The 16,123-nt window shown below is 53.5% G+C and overlaps 1 protein-coding gene across 10 annotated transcripts in view; it reads right to left on the reverse strand.

The window, feature by feature from the left end:
* Window positions 1-16,123, reverse strand: part of LOC101921845 (USP6 N-terminal-like protein) — an 81,558-nt gene that overhangs the window by 15,911 nt on the left and 49,524 nt on the right. For 9 of the 10 annotated variants that reach the window (XM_055814738.1, XM_055814736.1, XM_055814739.1 and 6 more), the window contains 5 exons: window positions 10,198-10,271; window positions 9,579-9,664; window positions 8,740-8,779; window positions 7,968-8,048; window positions 268-375 (listed from right to left, as the gene is read on the reverse strand). In XM_055814738.1, coding sequence (XP_055670713.1) covers window positions 268-375; window positions 7,968-8,048; window positions 8,740-8,779; window positions 9,579-9,664; window positions 10,198-10,263 — 381 coding nt within the window. In that variant the 5' untranslated portion in view covers window positions 10,264-10,271. Of the gene's footprint in view, window positions 1-267; window positions 376-7,967; window positions 8,049-8,739; window positions 8,780-9,578; window positions 9,665-10,197; window positions 10,272-15,447; window positions 16,049-16,123 lie in introns of those variants that run through there. The other variant, XM_055814733.1, reaches the window with a different exon arrangement.

The following is a 16,123-nucleotide window of genomic DNA, read 5'->3' on the forward strand; positions in this document are numbered from 1 at the left end:
TCGCCGAGTTCACCGACAGGATCGGACCTCACCAGCAGCGCACATCGTAGGGCGGCTGGCACACCGCTACCCTGACAGGGAGGATGCAAGGGCCGGGTGCCCCCCTGGCCCTTACAGCAGCTCCGTAGGGACCCTATTTCCCTCCTGCCCATGTGGGTGGGGATGGAGACACCTGCACCCACCCGACTTGCCCCAGCTGGTGAAGCCCCACCAAACTAGCCTCCCCATCACCTTGCTCCCACAATCTGTGCCAGGAAGAGCCCCTACCTCATATTTTCCTTCGTTCTCCTTCTTCATCTTCTCAACGTCCAGCAGAAGCGACCAGACCTGGCCTCGCACCTGCAGTGGGATCCCTTTGTACACTCGCCGGCACATCTGCAGGGAGGGAAACGAGGTTAGCTGGTCCTGCAGAACAGATTTGCTCCACAGTTTGCTGCTGTGGACCACCAGCCAGCTGAGAAGGCACCCAACCGATCACTTCCCCTGCCTGCACTGGCACAGAGAGGGCATCGCCAATCTGATGGAGGAGCTGAGCACCTGTATCCACCAAAGACACCTACTCAGCCAAAATTAAGCTGCACCTCATGTTTTTAACCTTACTGGAAGAGCTGGACACAGACCATCCCCTTTATACGTGGAGACATCTCAGGTGCTTCACAGCAGTCACATTCTGTGCACACCAGCCTGCCCCTGGGCTCCTCTCCAAGGACCAGACACAGCATCCTTGGCTTTGAAGCTTCTGATCTGACCTGGCATGGCTGTTCTCACCTGGATCCTCAGGGACTTAGAGAAAAATACATTTTTCCTTGGAGAGGAGAGCTCTGACCATGAGAGCCACAGGGATGTGTCCACTGGAACTCTCATGGCTTGACAAGTGGCAGAGCAGACTGTGGGCTACACCAAAGGCTCTACCTGGGATGTGCAGGGTGCTCCTCCAGCAAGGAGGGGGACTGGGGACAAACATGCATGTGCCCCTCCTCCAGTTTCCACATGTTCACTACATCTCACAGATGCCTCTTCTCTTTTTTCTTGTCATAAAGCCCCCTCTCTCTAAAGAAACTACTACATTTCAATGGAAAACAGAAAAAAGAGCTTTTGTTCCATCCTTGATTTCTCCCATTAAAAGAAAAAGCTTCATTAAAAAAAAAAGAAAAAAGTCTAATTTCTGAATATTTTCCACTCTTTCACTCATCCAACCCATGAAACGCCTTGTAGCTGCACGACAAAGGCAACCGCCCACTCCTCTGGGCCCCCGAGGACCGCGGGCTACGCTGAAGGACCTGCTGCATGTGCCCAAGCTCCAGCTGTGGAGGGGATTTACATTGTGACACAGACATCCCTTGGGACCGGGCGACTCCTTGGGAGGGGACAGAGGTGCCAGATTCCCTGCCATGGGAATGGGCTCGGCGCTGAGCAGAGCAGTGCCCCGCTGGGCAATCAACTGGAGCTACTGGTATTGCCTGGTACAAGTGCAGCCGACTTCCTTCAAAGTCCCTCTTTTTTGGTTTTTTTTTTTCCCCATAGGGGGTTCTTCTTCACACATTTCAGGCTGATTCAAGGGCTGCAATTCACAAGGAAGCATCCATACCCTAGCACAAGGCTTTCTGGACGTGGTCCTGCTGCATTGCCTTTGCACCTCTTACCCCAAGCCGAACACCTGCTCCTGTTACCCTTCCTTTACGACCCCTCCTGCATCTGCAGCTTTTTCCCTTCTGGCTTGATTTTGTAATGCCAGCCTACGTACAAGGTTATAAACACCACAGCCATGGCACTGAGCTGTCACACACACCCCCCCCCCCCCCCCCAGAGCCCTGACCCCGGCACAGACCCCTGCTCCTCCTCTTGTTACCACCCGCACCGCAGCGCTGCGCCTGCTGAGTGCGACCCACAGCCGCAACGGCTCTCGTTCCACGGAGCTACTACCAGGCGAGACGGGAGGTGGGGCTGAAGTAGACAGATTAAGGGATAACGAAGAAATGGCACTGCTATCACGGTCAAAATAAGTATATAGAATAGCTACGTAATAAATGCCAAGACCACCATGTAGTACTAGGAGAGCCAGGTGTGTGTTAGAACGCTCCTCCTCCCCATTACGCTAAATATTTCAGTATTTCTGCTGACACAGAAAGTGTCAGTGTGATGGATCCCGATCCCGTGAACACCATTGAACATTTACAGCCCCATTCTCAGCACCTGACAAACGCCTGCTCTGCCCCAGGTGCTGCTTCACACCTGACGGCGCAATGCATAGCCAGGACCATCCCCTACAGAAATCCTCTGCCTGCTCCTGCTCTCTGCTCCGTACGCACCAAGTAAGAGCTGCCCCTGAAAAAGCATCTCACTAGCGAGACATGCCCATGGAAGGCCACCGCCCATCCAACAGCATCCCACGGGACATCACTCATTCACTGCCCGCACGCCCAGGGGAGCTGGTCCTGTTCCTCCGAGCGCACGTGAGGAGCTTCTGGAGGACAGCAACCCACGCCGTGCCGGACAGCCCCATCCCCACGGCTGAAGGACCAAGGAGAGGAACAAGAGATGCCCATCCCGCGAGGGACATTAAACCAGGACACAAGAAGTGCAACGTGTCAGGCGACACAAAGCCACATAGTGAAGCGCGTCCCCAGAGCGGTGCTGGCGAGGTGCCCACAAGTGCTCCTGACTCCATGGAGCGAAAGCTGAGACGGGATCAAGAAACTGGAGTGTGTACCCACTCAGATAAAATCACCAGTTCAGAAGAAATTATTTACTTCCGACAGATTAGGAAAGACTGACTGACAGCCGCTGAGGTAGAAGATGATGCTTAGCTCCGTGGAAAGAAAATATTTTTTTAATTCCCAGAGCTGGTATTGTACTTTAATGAGTGCAGCCCTCACTGGCAGATAGTGAAGGTCTCTTAATGATTTTCTCCGCATGAGAGCGTGGCAGGAACAGGGGAGTTACAAAATGCATAGAGACGGAACTGAACTGGAATGCCTCCCTGCTCTTCATCCCAGGGCTCTCCTCCTCCCACCGCCTCCAGGCGTGAAAGTGCTAAACCCTCGGAGCCGTGAGTCACACGCAAGAAAAATGAACAATTTTCCTTCCTCATGAGACTTGAAGGCAAACGGGGAAGTTTATCACCACAAGGAGCATTTACACTGTGAGGAACTGATGGAGGGAAGGCAGCAGGTGATGGCAACTCCTGCTCCGTGTGAGAAGAAAAAAACCACCCTTGAGGTCACCATCTTCTGTCTCAGACACTGCTCAGCCCTCGTCGGTGGGAAGGGAGTGACCTTGTGCTGGGTTTCGCCGTAGGATCATCTTCCCTCTTAGGGCTGTAACACATGAAGCTCACGGCACGGAGGCCATCGTCACCCCATCCCCACCTCTCCCCTCTCCAAGCACTTTTTTTCTAGTAGATGGGACGGGGAAGACTCTAGAAGCCCAGACTCAAGCTCCATCTTCCCTCATCAGAGCCCTCCTGCGAGAAGCACCCAACCAAGTGCTCCAAGTCTTTCATTAGAGAGGTGGCGTCACTGCCATTAAACACAGCACATCTTTTCGCAGTAGTTGAAACACGGGAAGTTGGGTTGTTTTTTTTAAAGCAGAATCTACGCGTTTCAGCTCGCTTCCACGTTTTGGAGCCTGTCACTGTTAGTTTCTCAGCTGTGTGCGTGCTCCACCAGGAAGAGGCAGCAGGAGTAATGCCCAAATTCTGGGTATGCGTGGCATTCTCACTTTCAGAGCCTCTCCATACACCCACCATCTGTCTCCAACACCTGAAGTGGGGGGCAGCCCCCCTTCTTCAGTTCCTTTAGGGCTCAAGGAGTGGTCCTTCCGGAGAGGAAGGATTCCTTCACTTCCTCCACCAGTGATGCACCAGGAGAGCTGAGCCGTGAAAAACTTCACCCTGGAGAAGAGGACCTGTTTTTTACAATGCGATTTATTCCTGCGATTGATGATGCGGCCATGCAAGACACTTGGCAGCCTGGACCTTGCTGTACATAGCTTTTTTTCCGTATGGATATCAGTTGCTCCCAACTCAGCTGCTGTCCCTGCAGCCGGAGCCTTGGCTATGCCGGAGGGGCTGCTAGCCTGTCTGCCGGGGCAAATTAAAATCCTAAAGCTGACGCGTCATCAGTGGGTATTGGCATTTATTACCGGGGCTGTCTCTGGGGGAGAGGACAATGCTACCTGCCTTTCCAAAATGGCAAAGGCAGCGGCAGAAGTCACCCTGCAGCTCCCAAGCGTAACCCCCTTTCCTTCCCGTGGCACTCGCAGGCAGACCTGACTTCAGACGACCCTCCACGATCAACGCCTGCTGGCTCTCCCCAGCGCCAGCGGATTATTCACTCCTGGGGGTCAGTCCATACAGATCCCCGATTCATTCTAAACCGCTTTGCTGGCAGGCACTGGATTAAGCGCCCTGCACTCCCGTGACCTCAGCAGAGACCAGGCTACCCCTGTGCACAAAGACGGGCTTTGCCTAAAACCCAGACGTCTCTGGCCAAAGACATCCCTCTCTAAAGGTCCTGTCCCACATGGCCAGCAGCAAGAAGCAGCTTGTGAACGACGCAGAGGTCACATCCCCTTCCTAGGACCGGTCTGTCTGGCCGAAACCAACTTCTTTCAGGGCTACGATGAATAAATCGTCCCGCTGTCAGACCGCACGCAGCACAGCCTCTTTGGTCTCCGCAAAACCACGCTGCCTTAACCGGGTCAGTTCTGACACGGCACCCATCGTGTCCCAACCTTCCCAAGCAGGGTCAGGTTGGGATTTAAACTCAGGTTTAACACAGCCGTGAAGAGGACAGCGACCACCCCAGCCTCCCCGTGCTGAACCCCGAATTACACGATTGAGCCCTGTGTTGCAGGTTGGATGCACCTTAACTCTGCAAAGCAGCGTGGTCCTTGCATGGACTCCTGCGGTTTCGTACCCTTCCCCTTGTGGACGTACAGCCAGGGAAAGGCACCATCGCACCAGTCTAACCCCATCCCTGCCAGGAATCGTGCTGCTGTCACTTTTTGTTGCTGCTGCTGCTGAAATTAAATCAGATCGCTATGCAATGTGTCTAGAGCAGAGATGGAGACAGACGCGATGCGGTGATGAGCACAAGGAACCCCAAGGCAGCGCTCTCATTAAGATAATCCTATCTGTTGCTCATCCAGACACAGGTTGTGCCAGGAAGGATATTAGGCATAGCCGGGCCATCCTGGGCTGGGGACTGTAGAAGTCCCTCCTCTTAAGGGTTTTTTTCAGCTTTTTTTCCAATAATCTGTGACAGCCCCAATACCCAGACCACAACCAGCAGCACACGGGGAAACAGAAAGCAAAATGCATTGCTCTCTGGTGACGGTTCGCGCCAGGGGGCTCAGAAAGCTGCTTTCTCGCCCACTGATGGTGGCTGCTCTGGAGCCCGTGCCCAGGATGGGTACACAGAAGCTGAGACAACAAGCCAAGCCCCCACCAGGTACCAAGATACTGCAAAACACGGCAGCCTGCTGGATAAGGCACGAGTCCCTCTTCATCACGGACTTGATATGGTCAGCTGTCTGCCAGCCCCAGCACCTGCATGGGGACTCGAAAGGTTGGCCCTGAAGACCAGAAAGTCCCAGCCTAGAAAATAAGATGGGTTTGTACATCACCTGAGCAGAGCCAAAGTCAGGGCAGCTTCCCTGTGAAACTGCCTGGGGTTCCTGCAACAGGATTTTTTTCCCTCTAATCAAGCACAGTCTATCAAAATGAACATCAAAAGGAAGGTTCCTGTCTTCAGCAGAGGGTTTTTTCAAAGATGACATCCTAGTCTTTGTCAAAATAAGACAGAGCTGCTGTCTTGTGACACTTGGGCTTCCATCACATCAGTGAAGTGGCCAAAACAAATCTGAAGCAAACACACAATGCAGATGTGACAGCCTGAGTGCTCAGAGAGGGAACAAAATCAACCCACTCCACTTGCGAAAAATCAGATCAAGGGCTTGTCACGTTTACTTTAGCTAGAAAACAACATAACCACCTGAAGGGCATGACTGTGATCCCAGCAAAAGGGCCCTGAAACGCCACCTCTGAGCTGCACCCAGCTGCTGCAGCAGGAATCTCTGAGCAGCTTCCACACTCCCAACACAAGCGCATGGGGCTGCACACCCAGGCGAAGGATACACCCTGATTTTATAATTATTTTTTTTTAAAGCACTTTTTTTTTTTTTTACACCTGTAAGGGCCTTTGCACATAACACTGTGCGGCTACTCCAGTGCACAGACCTTCTTGCCAGCGCTTGCACTCGTGCGAGGCAGCGGGGTGGTGTTAGGCTGGATGGGACTGAAACCAAAGCTCCTTTCTACTCCCTGGGGTCACCAGATTGCTCCTTCCCTGCGTGGAGCCAAGCGCTGCTTCTCCGTTTGCTGGGAGCGGGGACGGCCTTTTCCACCACCCCCCCCCCGGCGCGGGAACAATGCCGCGACTGTGCCCAGGAGCCACCGGCCATTTACAGGCTGTTATAAATAGCATCATTTATCCCATTACAAGGGTTCTGTCATTTTCTGACCCCGAGTCCCTCCAAAGCCACTTGCTGGTCCAGCCCCCTCACCATGCAGCAGACCTGAGCGACATCGGCTGCCGCACGGTTAACACACCTGCTAATTATCGGGGTAAATCCAAGATAGACCAGGACCGCTGCTGCTCCACACGCCCCACACCATGCCTGTCCCACCAGCCGACCCAGGCAAGCCAAGGCATGCTAAAACCACCCATCGTTACCTATCCTAAACATCCTCCAGGACCTGAAGGGTTTCCTTGCACTCCGCTGGAATTTTTACCCACAAGGCCACTAATCAGTTAGTGCTAACTTCTAATTAGAAATACCAAAGCCGCAGGAGAACCTCCGTTTTTGCCCACGAAGCAGCACCGATGAACAAGATAATTAGAACCACCCCGAAGCGAACCGAAGGATTATAAACCCCCAAGCCCATCTCCACCCTATCCCTGCTGTAACGAAGATATGATTTGGGTTTTTTTTAAAAAAGGACAAGATTACAGCTGGTCTTTGCTGGGGGAACCTGGCATCACTCTGGATGGCCAGGCAAGGGGGATGCTCTGCTCGATGCCCCCCTGCAGCTTTGCAGATACCCTCTGCACAACCTTTTAACTGGGCTCAAGTTTCTCCTGCAAACTCGCAGCAGGAGCTGGAAGCAACACATCCCGACGCCGGCTCCTCCTGCCCAACAAGGGGGCTGCAGAGGCCACAGCGACAGGGGGGTGCTGGGCTTCAGCCCTCCCCTGCGCCCAGCGCCGCAGCACAGCAGGTCAGGCTAACGCTCCTGTCCTTACCCAGCAAGGGTCCTGTCCTTAGGTTCAAGGGAGTTTTCTTTCAAGAGGTTTGTCATAGGAAGACGTTACAAATAGTAGGTATTAAATCCAACTCGGTTTTGCAGTGGCGTTTGGTGCAGGGTTTGTTTTGGACACCAAACCAAGACACAGCTTGGCGTCCCCATCCCTGATTTCCACAGACGAGTGCACACGATCTAACACCTAAGGGGCTTTTCGCGGGCACAGCTAGGAGCAAAATACAAAATCTAGGCCGTGTCTGGTCAAATAACTCTCCCTCCATGAAGAACTACAAGGAACATCAGCTGGACCATATCAGTCGCATCTCCTGGGCCACCCCCAGGTGATGGAGACACAGAAGCGACCTGCGGCGTGTGACCACCCCTGCTCTGGGGCAGGGACCTCTGCTGTGCTCCTGCTGGCACGGGAAAGCAGAAGCACAAACACGCCAGCAGCATTTAGGAAACCGTTTTTAAAACCATACCACTCGGAACAGGACTTTTCCCTCAACTGCAACTTCAAGGAAAGATTAAAGCTTAACGGGTAGAATTAGGCGATATTTTCCAGCAATCTCTGGTTTCTCTAGCAACTTTCCAAAAGCCTGGCTCACTGGAAGGATGCACCATGCCCGCCCCTCCAGACATGTGCTCTTTTCCTCCTTACCTTGTCACTGTTTCTGTATTTGCCCCATTTCTTCAGCATCTTTAGCCACTTGTCCACACGTTCTATTTCCTGCTGCTTTTGCTGTTGCAAGGGGGGAAGAAGGGAAGACGAATTTAAGAAAAAGAGCCCCAGAAGATATCTCCTGAAAAAACAAAACTTCATTCTCTTTAGGTTTAAATTTCAGTGCAGAGACCTTGCATCAGGGAATAATCCAAAGGTGTCTGCAGGAACTGGTAATCTCAGCCCATGGTAACTGAGGCAGAATTGGCAAAAATAATGAGAGACACAAGGCTTAACACAGAGAAAGCACTTCCAAGAGGAGGATTGCTTGACAACAAAAATCTCTGCAGGTTCGGCTAGCCTCAAATTGTATCATCGGAACAGACTGGCAGAAAGGAGATGCTATTTAGCCCCGGCTAACAAGATGCTAACAGAGGACACGCTCCCAGCCCAGGGAAGATGAGGATGGAGATGGCTGTTACCTGCAATCCCCTTTTTAAACCGCAGCCACTGAGCACTGTGCCAAAGCAGAGGGAAAAGCCCAAAATTGCTTTAAAAGGTGCAATTTCAGTGCAGCGTGGAGGGGAGGTGCATGACCCAGCAAAATAAAAGCTCCGGCAGTTGGACGTTGTGCAGAGCTCCCACCTCCACGTGAGCAGAAGTGACCAGCGGGTGCTTTGCTCTCGTTTGCACATTTGTCCCCTCACAAACCATCCCCTCCCCAGCCGGTGTGGTAAGGATCTGACAGCCATGACGATATAGCAGCTCTCACCTTCTCCTCCAAGGCGGTACGGGTCGGCAGCTCCTGCTCACTGGAAAAGCAAGGGGTCACCAGTTACTCCATGGGCGAGGAAGGGTGTGGAGCAGCGCGGGGTGCTGCAGCTGGGGGACCACCTTGGCACCCGAGGGGATATGGCTGAGGGGCTTCGTGCGTTCCTATGGCCATCCCTGACGAGGAAGAGGCAGGGGAAGCACTGGCCAAAACCCCACCATGCTACAGGAGCTGTGGGGGGTGGTCAGGCACTGGATGTCACTGGAAATCCTGGGCATAAAGCTCCTTCAATACACACATGACCAGCAATTAAAAGGGCCCGGGAAGAGGTGCGGATTTCTGGGCAGCAGTTGCTTCAAAACCCCCTCCTGCACACAAAACACCTACTATTATAGCTTTTTGTTTGGATTTGCAATAAAAATAGTTCTTTTACGCATTCTCCCCAGGTACAGGGCATGCATTTAATTCACCTGCATCTCACTTAGGATGGGCATTCCCTAAGGGAACCGAGGACAATCAGAAATCTTGTCTTGTCCTCCGTCTCCCTGAATCATCAGGTGCCAATGCCAGAGCCTCTTCCCACCTTCTCACGCCGGGCTTGCCATCGGAAACTATTCCCGAGCCTCGCCTCGCAGCAGATTCAAAGCCTCAGAGAGTGTTTGAACACGTGTGGTCGAGGGAGGAGGCACATCTGGTCTCTCCTCCCACATTTGGGATCGATCCATCCAAGCCACGGAGCGGATTATAGGCAAGACACTGGGTCTGCCACGCTTGGCGCAGAGGGATGCTCCACACAGACGCGCGGGGCAGGGGGAACAGGAGCGGGCAGGAGGACTTACTGCAGGAATCCAAACCGGTCTGTAACCTTATACAGCGTGAAATCAGCATCTTCCCACGGGTCAATCTGAGCTCCCTCCTGCCGGCCCTGAAAGCACAACGGACACCCGTGAGCTGCCCCAGCATCAGGAATGCCCCAGTACCTGCATCCCACTCCCTGTGCCCCCATCCCTCCCTCCCTGCACGCTAGAAGGCATGGAGCCAAGAGCCCCAAACCTGCTCTAAAGAGACAAAATCAACGCAGGCAAGAGAAAAACGCAAAATCCAGCCTATCCAGCTTTCCCGGTGTGACTGCTACCAGCTGGGAAGGGCCATACATCAGAGAAACCAGTGCCGTCGGGGATAAGCCGTCCCGGTGTTACGGGAGCACTGAAGCACTAAAAGCCCAGGACCTTTCGGTACCTGCGCTGAGCACGCATGAAATCCATGAGAAACTCAGGATGCGGTGAGAGGGGATGTGCCGGCAGAAGCAGGCAGGGAGAGCTGGCACGAAGCCTGATGGCATGAGGGTTACTGGGGCGACGTCTGCAGGCAGGCAGAAGTTCTTATTTGAAGTATTCCTAACGGATTAAATAGCTTCAGCCTTAGCCAGCATTTCAGGGAGAAACTCGAAGTTGGTACCTTCTCATACTTGGCAACGATCTCCGCTTTTTCCTGAGCTATTAAAGACTCTATGTCCTTCTTCATGTCAGAAGCTGTAAGGCAAGAAAAAAACAAAAAGGGGAGGGAAAAGAAGGTAAGTATACAGCACAGGAATTAAATTTTAGGAAAGTGCTAATAGAAAAAGGCTTTGCTGACAACTTCAGCTTCCAGCTGTATCCCACAGGTAAAATCAGGCTGAGGGTGGAAAGCCCTTGCACGGAGCTTGCATGGAGCTTGCCCGGAGCTTGCCCGGAGCTTGCCGGCACGCTGTGCGCCAGCTCCCCACTCTCGGCATGGGGACACGCCGAATCTGAGCAAGGGGGAGGCATCTCTGCCGGGAGATGAGGCGCCATCCCTCTGTTCTTAGGCACACACGTGCCTGTACGACAGACACTGTGCTTTCAAATGCAGACAGGCACACCGGGCACAGAGCCCTGGCGCTGCACGGGGCGCTGCAAACCCATGCATGGGCTGCAAACCCATGCAAACCGCGTGGGGCTGGCAGCAAACCACCACGCTCTTGCCCCAAGCTATGGATGTGGAGCCCCGAGATGCTTTGTATAGAGGCATCTGAAGGCAGATTTAGCATCGAAGGAGAAACCAGAGAGAAGGTTTTGCCTGCTGAAGCGTGCACGCAACAAGTGAATTGGCCTCTAGATGAACACCTACTATACGCACCCCCAGAAGAAAAACAACACGGCAGCAAGATGGCTGCAGAGTCTCACCTGACCCGAGATGGACCAGTCTTGGTCTGGACAAGACCCAGTCTAGCTCCCCGAGGTCCATGCCCACTGCCTCGCCTCGTCCCACGCACGTACATATGAGCAAGGTAACTTCCCAAGTCAAACGCAGCTTGAGCGTTGTCTTGCAAACGCCCAGAGGAGCATCCTCCCTGTCAAGCCATAACCCGCTGCTTCACCACAGGAAAGGCCGATCTAACACCGGGAGGGGAAAACACGGGCAGGCAGAATCCCCGGGGAGCCACAGTCCTCACGGGAGGCTCAAGGAAGAGAGCAGAGGGAAGGTCTGATGCATCCTTCTCTGAAACCCCAGGGAGTCACGGCCAGCCCAGCTCAGACCACGCAACGGCCACGGCACCAACGCCGGTGGCTACGGGAGGGATGCTGCCACAGCTGGGTACCGGCCACGGCAGCGGGGACGGGCAGCAGCGGGGATGGCCTCACCTCCACGGCTACACATCCTCCTGGTGCTGCCCTTCCCCAGTGATCAGTTGCTTTTTTTTTTTTTTTTTTTTTAAAGCTTTTTTCAATGGTTTTAAGTTTTTTCCCCATGCTCCCCCTACGAATTATAACCCCCCTCGGTGCAGACAGGGCCAGCACTGGGAATCACGCTGCATTGTCACCGACACGGTGCTGTCCCCCAGGGTCCTGCCAGCTCACCGCAGGTCCCAGGTAGATACTATGCATTTCAACAGCAGCAAGGCACAGTAATCTCAGTCCACAGTTGCAAGCAGCTTAGCATTTGGAAAAGTTCTTGGAACACTGAAGAGTAGAAATCCTCTTAGAATAGCTTGCTATAAAGGCAGACGGCATTTTGCCTGCTCTAAGGAGGTTTTGCCTATTGCCCTGCTGTGAAAAGATTCAGCAGGGTTGGGAAAAATCTATTAAAAGCCACCAACACAGCCTTAAAAATATTTTCCCCACGGCCTTATTACAAATGATCCAGTGATTTACTCGGAACATCTGAAAGTTAAACAACTTTAATAACACAGTCCAGAGGTTTCTTGTAGAGCTTGAAAGGAGCTCCCTGGAGCATCTGGGATCCCCCGTAGCAGAACAGACTTGAAAGCAGACTTGAACAGACTTCGTAAGAAATGACAAAATTTTGAATATAAAGAAGAGCAGGTTGACTCCTGTGTTGCATCTAAAGCTGGAAAGTAACTCCTGCGTCGCTGCACTCTGGTCCTTTCCCAAAGCACTGGTGCCCACCTCCTTGCAGAGAAGAGGAGCACCGCGACCCACGGATAAACACTGTCAGCAGCTGCTCGAGAGCAAGGTTACTCCAAGCTGCTGCTGCAGCTCTCTGATGGACACCAGGAGCCACCCTGACTGCCCTCCAGGAGGAACCTGAAGGGTTCTTGTAGAACATGCTACCCCAGCTTCTGGCTGAAGCTGCATCTCGCCGGCAGCACTTGGCATGGGGTGAGGCAGAGCAGCCAAAGGCATGGCACTGGGGACGAGCTGAAGAATGTGGGTTTTCCTTCAGCAATTAATAAAAATATGGGGGAGTCATGACGGGCATCAGCGCTGTCTCCAAGGATCAGCCCACTTCTCTGCACCTTCAGACAGCTGTCAGTCATTATTTGCCTCATCTTACCAACTCCTTAATGCAGCCTGCTTGCTGCCACCATGTCGTTCAGGCACGGATGGAGGCGGCCGGGAGATCCACCTTTCCCTGACTCTTCATTCGGAAAGCAGCCATCGCTCCAGGCGCCAGCAGTGTGACAGAAATATTAAAGCACACGCAATAATCAGGTCTACCAGGGCAGCTCTGCCACAACACAGCATCAGCCACCAGCACCAGCATTTCACCGCGTCACACTCATCTATGCAGACACCAGGGAAAAGCAAACTCTGTAAATTCACGGCAGGAATAGGTGTATCCTTCCCCGTTATTGACTCCACAATCAAAACAGAGCAAGGATAGAAGTATTGAAGTACATTTTGTTGTCTTATTTTTCCAAGCTGCAGCTCTTATATCGAATGTTCCCATTAATTTTGCTCATTTTTCAAAGCAGCAAGGTCTGAGCAACTGTCTCAGGGCGTCACCTAACGTATCTGCATCTTCTCCTTCTCACATCTTTCTTCTGCAAAGTTTAACTCAGATGCAAATTCACTCCCCCACTTCTGACATTGTTTTTTGGTTGTTATGGAGACAAATAATTCAAATTAGGTCACAGAGTCACAGAGGGGTCGGGGTGGGAAGGGACCTCTGGGGATCCTCTAGTCCACCCCCCTCCCAAAGCAGGGTCACCTAGAGCAGGGTGCGCAGCGTCGCGTCCAGGTGGGGTTTGAATGTCTCCAGGGAAAGAGACCCCACAGCCTCTCTGGGCAGCCTGGCCCAGCGCTCTGTCACCCTCAAGGTGAAGAAGTGCTTCCTCACATTCAGAAGGAACCTCCTGTGTTGCAGTCTGTGCCCGTTGCCCCTTGTCCTGTCGCTGGGCACCGCTGTGAAGAGCCTGGCCCGTCCTGTCGGCACTCGCCCTGGAGAGATGTGTGTGCATCGATGAGACCCCCTCTCAGCCTTCCCTTCCCCAGGCTGGGCAGGCCCAGCTCTCCCAGCCTGTCCCCATACGGGAGATGCTCCATGCCCTCATCACCTCTGCAGCCTCTGCCAGCCCCTGCCAGCCCCTCTCCAGCAGCTCCCTGTCCCTCTGGAACTGGGGAGCCCAGCACTGGGCACAGCACCCCAGATGTGGCCTCACCAGGGCAGAGCAGAGGGGAAGGATCAACCCCCTCGACCTGCTGGCCCTGCTCCTCCTCATGCCCCTCAGGATCCCACTGGCCCCTTGGCCACACTGCCGGCCCACGGGCAACATGCTGCCCACCAGCACTTCCAGGTCCTTCTCCACACTGGTGCCTGGGGCTGTCCCTCCCCAGGGGCAGGACCCTACGCTGGCCTTGGCTGAACTCCACCAGGTCCCCCTCCGCCAGCTCTCCAGCCTGCCCAGCTCTGGCTGAACGGCAGCACAGCTTACTGGTGCATCAGCTGCTCCTCCCAGTTTATATCACCCATGACCTTGCTGGGGTGTGCTGTCCCCTCACCCAGGCCACTGGGTCATAAGGTGACCAGGACCTGACCCAGCAGTGACCCCGGGGAACACCACGAGCCACGGGCCCTTCACATGCTGCTGAAAATACACCTGTTCTGCGGGCTGGAGAGAAAAAATAAACTGTACGTCAAGTTAAATGGGCTCTTTTTCAAGATATTTATGAAGTAGAAATTATTCTGAAAGTCTCTGACCACACTCTGTAGTAGAATAACCGAAGGAAGAGCGCCTCGGTAGCGCGGCAGGCTTTACACCGCAGGAGCCACGTACCTTCTGGCACCCGAAGCCTCCCTGCTGCCAGAAACACCAGACTGGTGCACAGGAGCCATGCCCAGCACGAGCACGCTGGTTTTCTTTCTGCTAGAACAGCACGAGAGGCCCAGTTTAAAGAAAAAGCTTGGAAAGGTTTGCTGGCGGTGGGAAGGATGGGGAGGGCAAGTGGCTGCACCGGCCTCCGCGGAGCCCGAGGCTGCTTTTTGGAGCGCAAAGGCAGTGCTGTGCCCCACCAGGCGATGCTCAGAGTGCCCTGGAGGTGTGACAGCATATAGCTTAGCTCTGTGGCACCCTGTGCGGAACGCAGGTACTGAATGCAGGTATGCCCATTATTTAATTCCGTGCATATTTGAACACCAGAGTAGTTTGACACCACGAAGTTACAGCATTTGCTGGAGGGAAGTGACACTTTATGTACATGAAAACTACCGAGACATCTATTTTCTGCAAAGCTTGACAAAACACATCATGCTGCGCTGATATAAATAGGCTGCCTATACATAGGCACAGACTGTACCTGCCACGCTTCTCCATATACCTATATAAGATCGGAGGCTTTTTTTCATTCTTTTTTTTTTTTTTTTTTTTAAATACACCACTAAAATTACTTTCTTAAGCCTGCCACCTAATTTTCTCCTTTGAGTACTCTATTCCCCCAGCAAACAGTTTTGGTTTTTTTCCCCGTGACAAACACACGAGGTGAAGCCGCTATGAACAGGGATGTAAGAGAACGTGAACCATGCAAGAACGGTATTAGATAAATTTACTAGCTATAACCAACAGAAAGCCCCAAGCCACGCACACTTAAATTCAATTCGGAAACAAAGTTACCGACTAGTTCCTTTGGAAAAGAACAAGTTGAAAACTCCCACCGTCTGTCCCCTCACACTACAACTTGCAGCTTCCAATTTACAACTTTGGGAAGTAAAAATGAATCCCGGCAACAGTAAAGCTAAAGATGCTTAATGGCGCCACACGGTACCGCCTACCCACACGGAATGCCAGCAGCAGCAAACCTGAAATAAAAGCTCCAAACGGTGGATGAGGGCAACTTTCCAGCAATCAATTCACCAGCCGGGATCTCAAGTACCAGCAGCGGAAAGAAAGCGTCTGCATCAAAAATCCCAGACTGGGTGCAAACCCTAATATCCATAAATCACATTTACCATTACAACCCTCCAGCAAAGTCCCGTATTTTTCCCAGTCAGATGCCGCCCGCTGCCCCACGTGGGGTGGCCCCTGCCGGGACCAGCCTGGCCGGGCGCGTGGGAACCTCTGCCCACCAGTCACCCACCGCATGTTGCGAGCCTGCTCGCCGCCCAGAAGAGGAACCAAGCGTTCCCACGGTATGGTGGCAGCGCTGCTCGTGCCACAGCGTGGGGACACGTCCCCCGTCACCCCCACCCATGGAACGGCAGCTCCTGCTTACCCTGCCGGTTTTGCTCCCTCTGTGCCGGCACCTGCAGAAGACAAGGATGCTGCCACCTCTTTCCAGAGAGGTCACCTGCCAAGGCTACGCCTGCAGCCCTCTGCTCGCCACCAGGCCCTCCCCTCCTCGCTGCTCAACGTATACAAACCAAGGACAAACTTCCGCTCGACTCCACCACGACACGAGACCCGCACGCAGGATTTAATCCACCAAAACTGCAAAACGGTCTGACTGGAGCCCAGACACCAGAAGCCCAGCTGATAGGGGCTGCAGAGGGTCGTGGGTGGTTGCACATCAGCGTGTCTTGGGATGCCCTCCCAGAAATTCACCGCAGCCGTGACTCCAGACCCCACCGCCCCCAGCCCTCCTCACAAAGCAGTCTGGCTGTTGCCACCTTGGCCAGAAAGCAGCTT

The sequence above is a fragment of the Falco peregrinus genome, chromosome 9, assembly GCF_023634155.1.
Source record: "Falco peregrinus isolate bFalPer1 chromosome 9, bFalPer1.pri, whole genome shotgun sequence".
Lineage (NCBI taxonomy): Eukaryota > Metazoa > Chordata > Aves > Falconiformes > Falconidae > Falco > Falco peregrinus.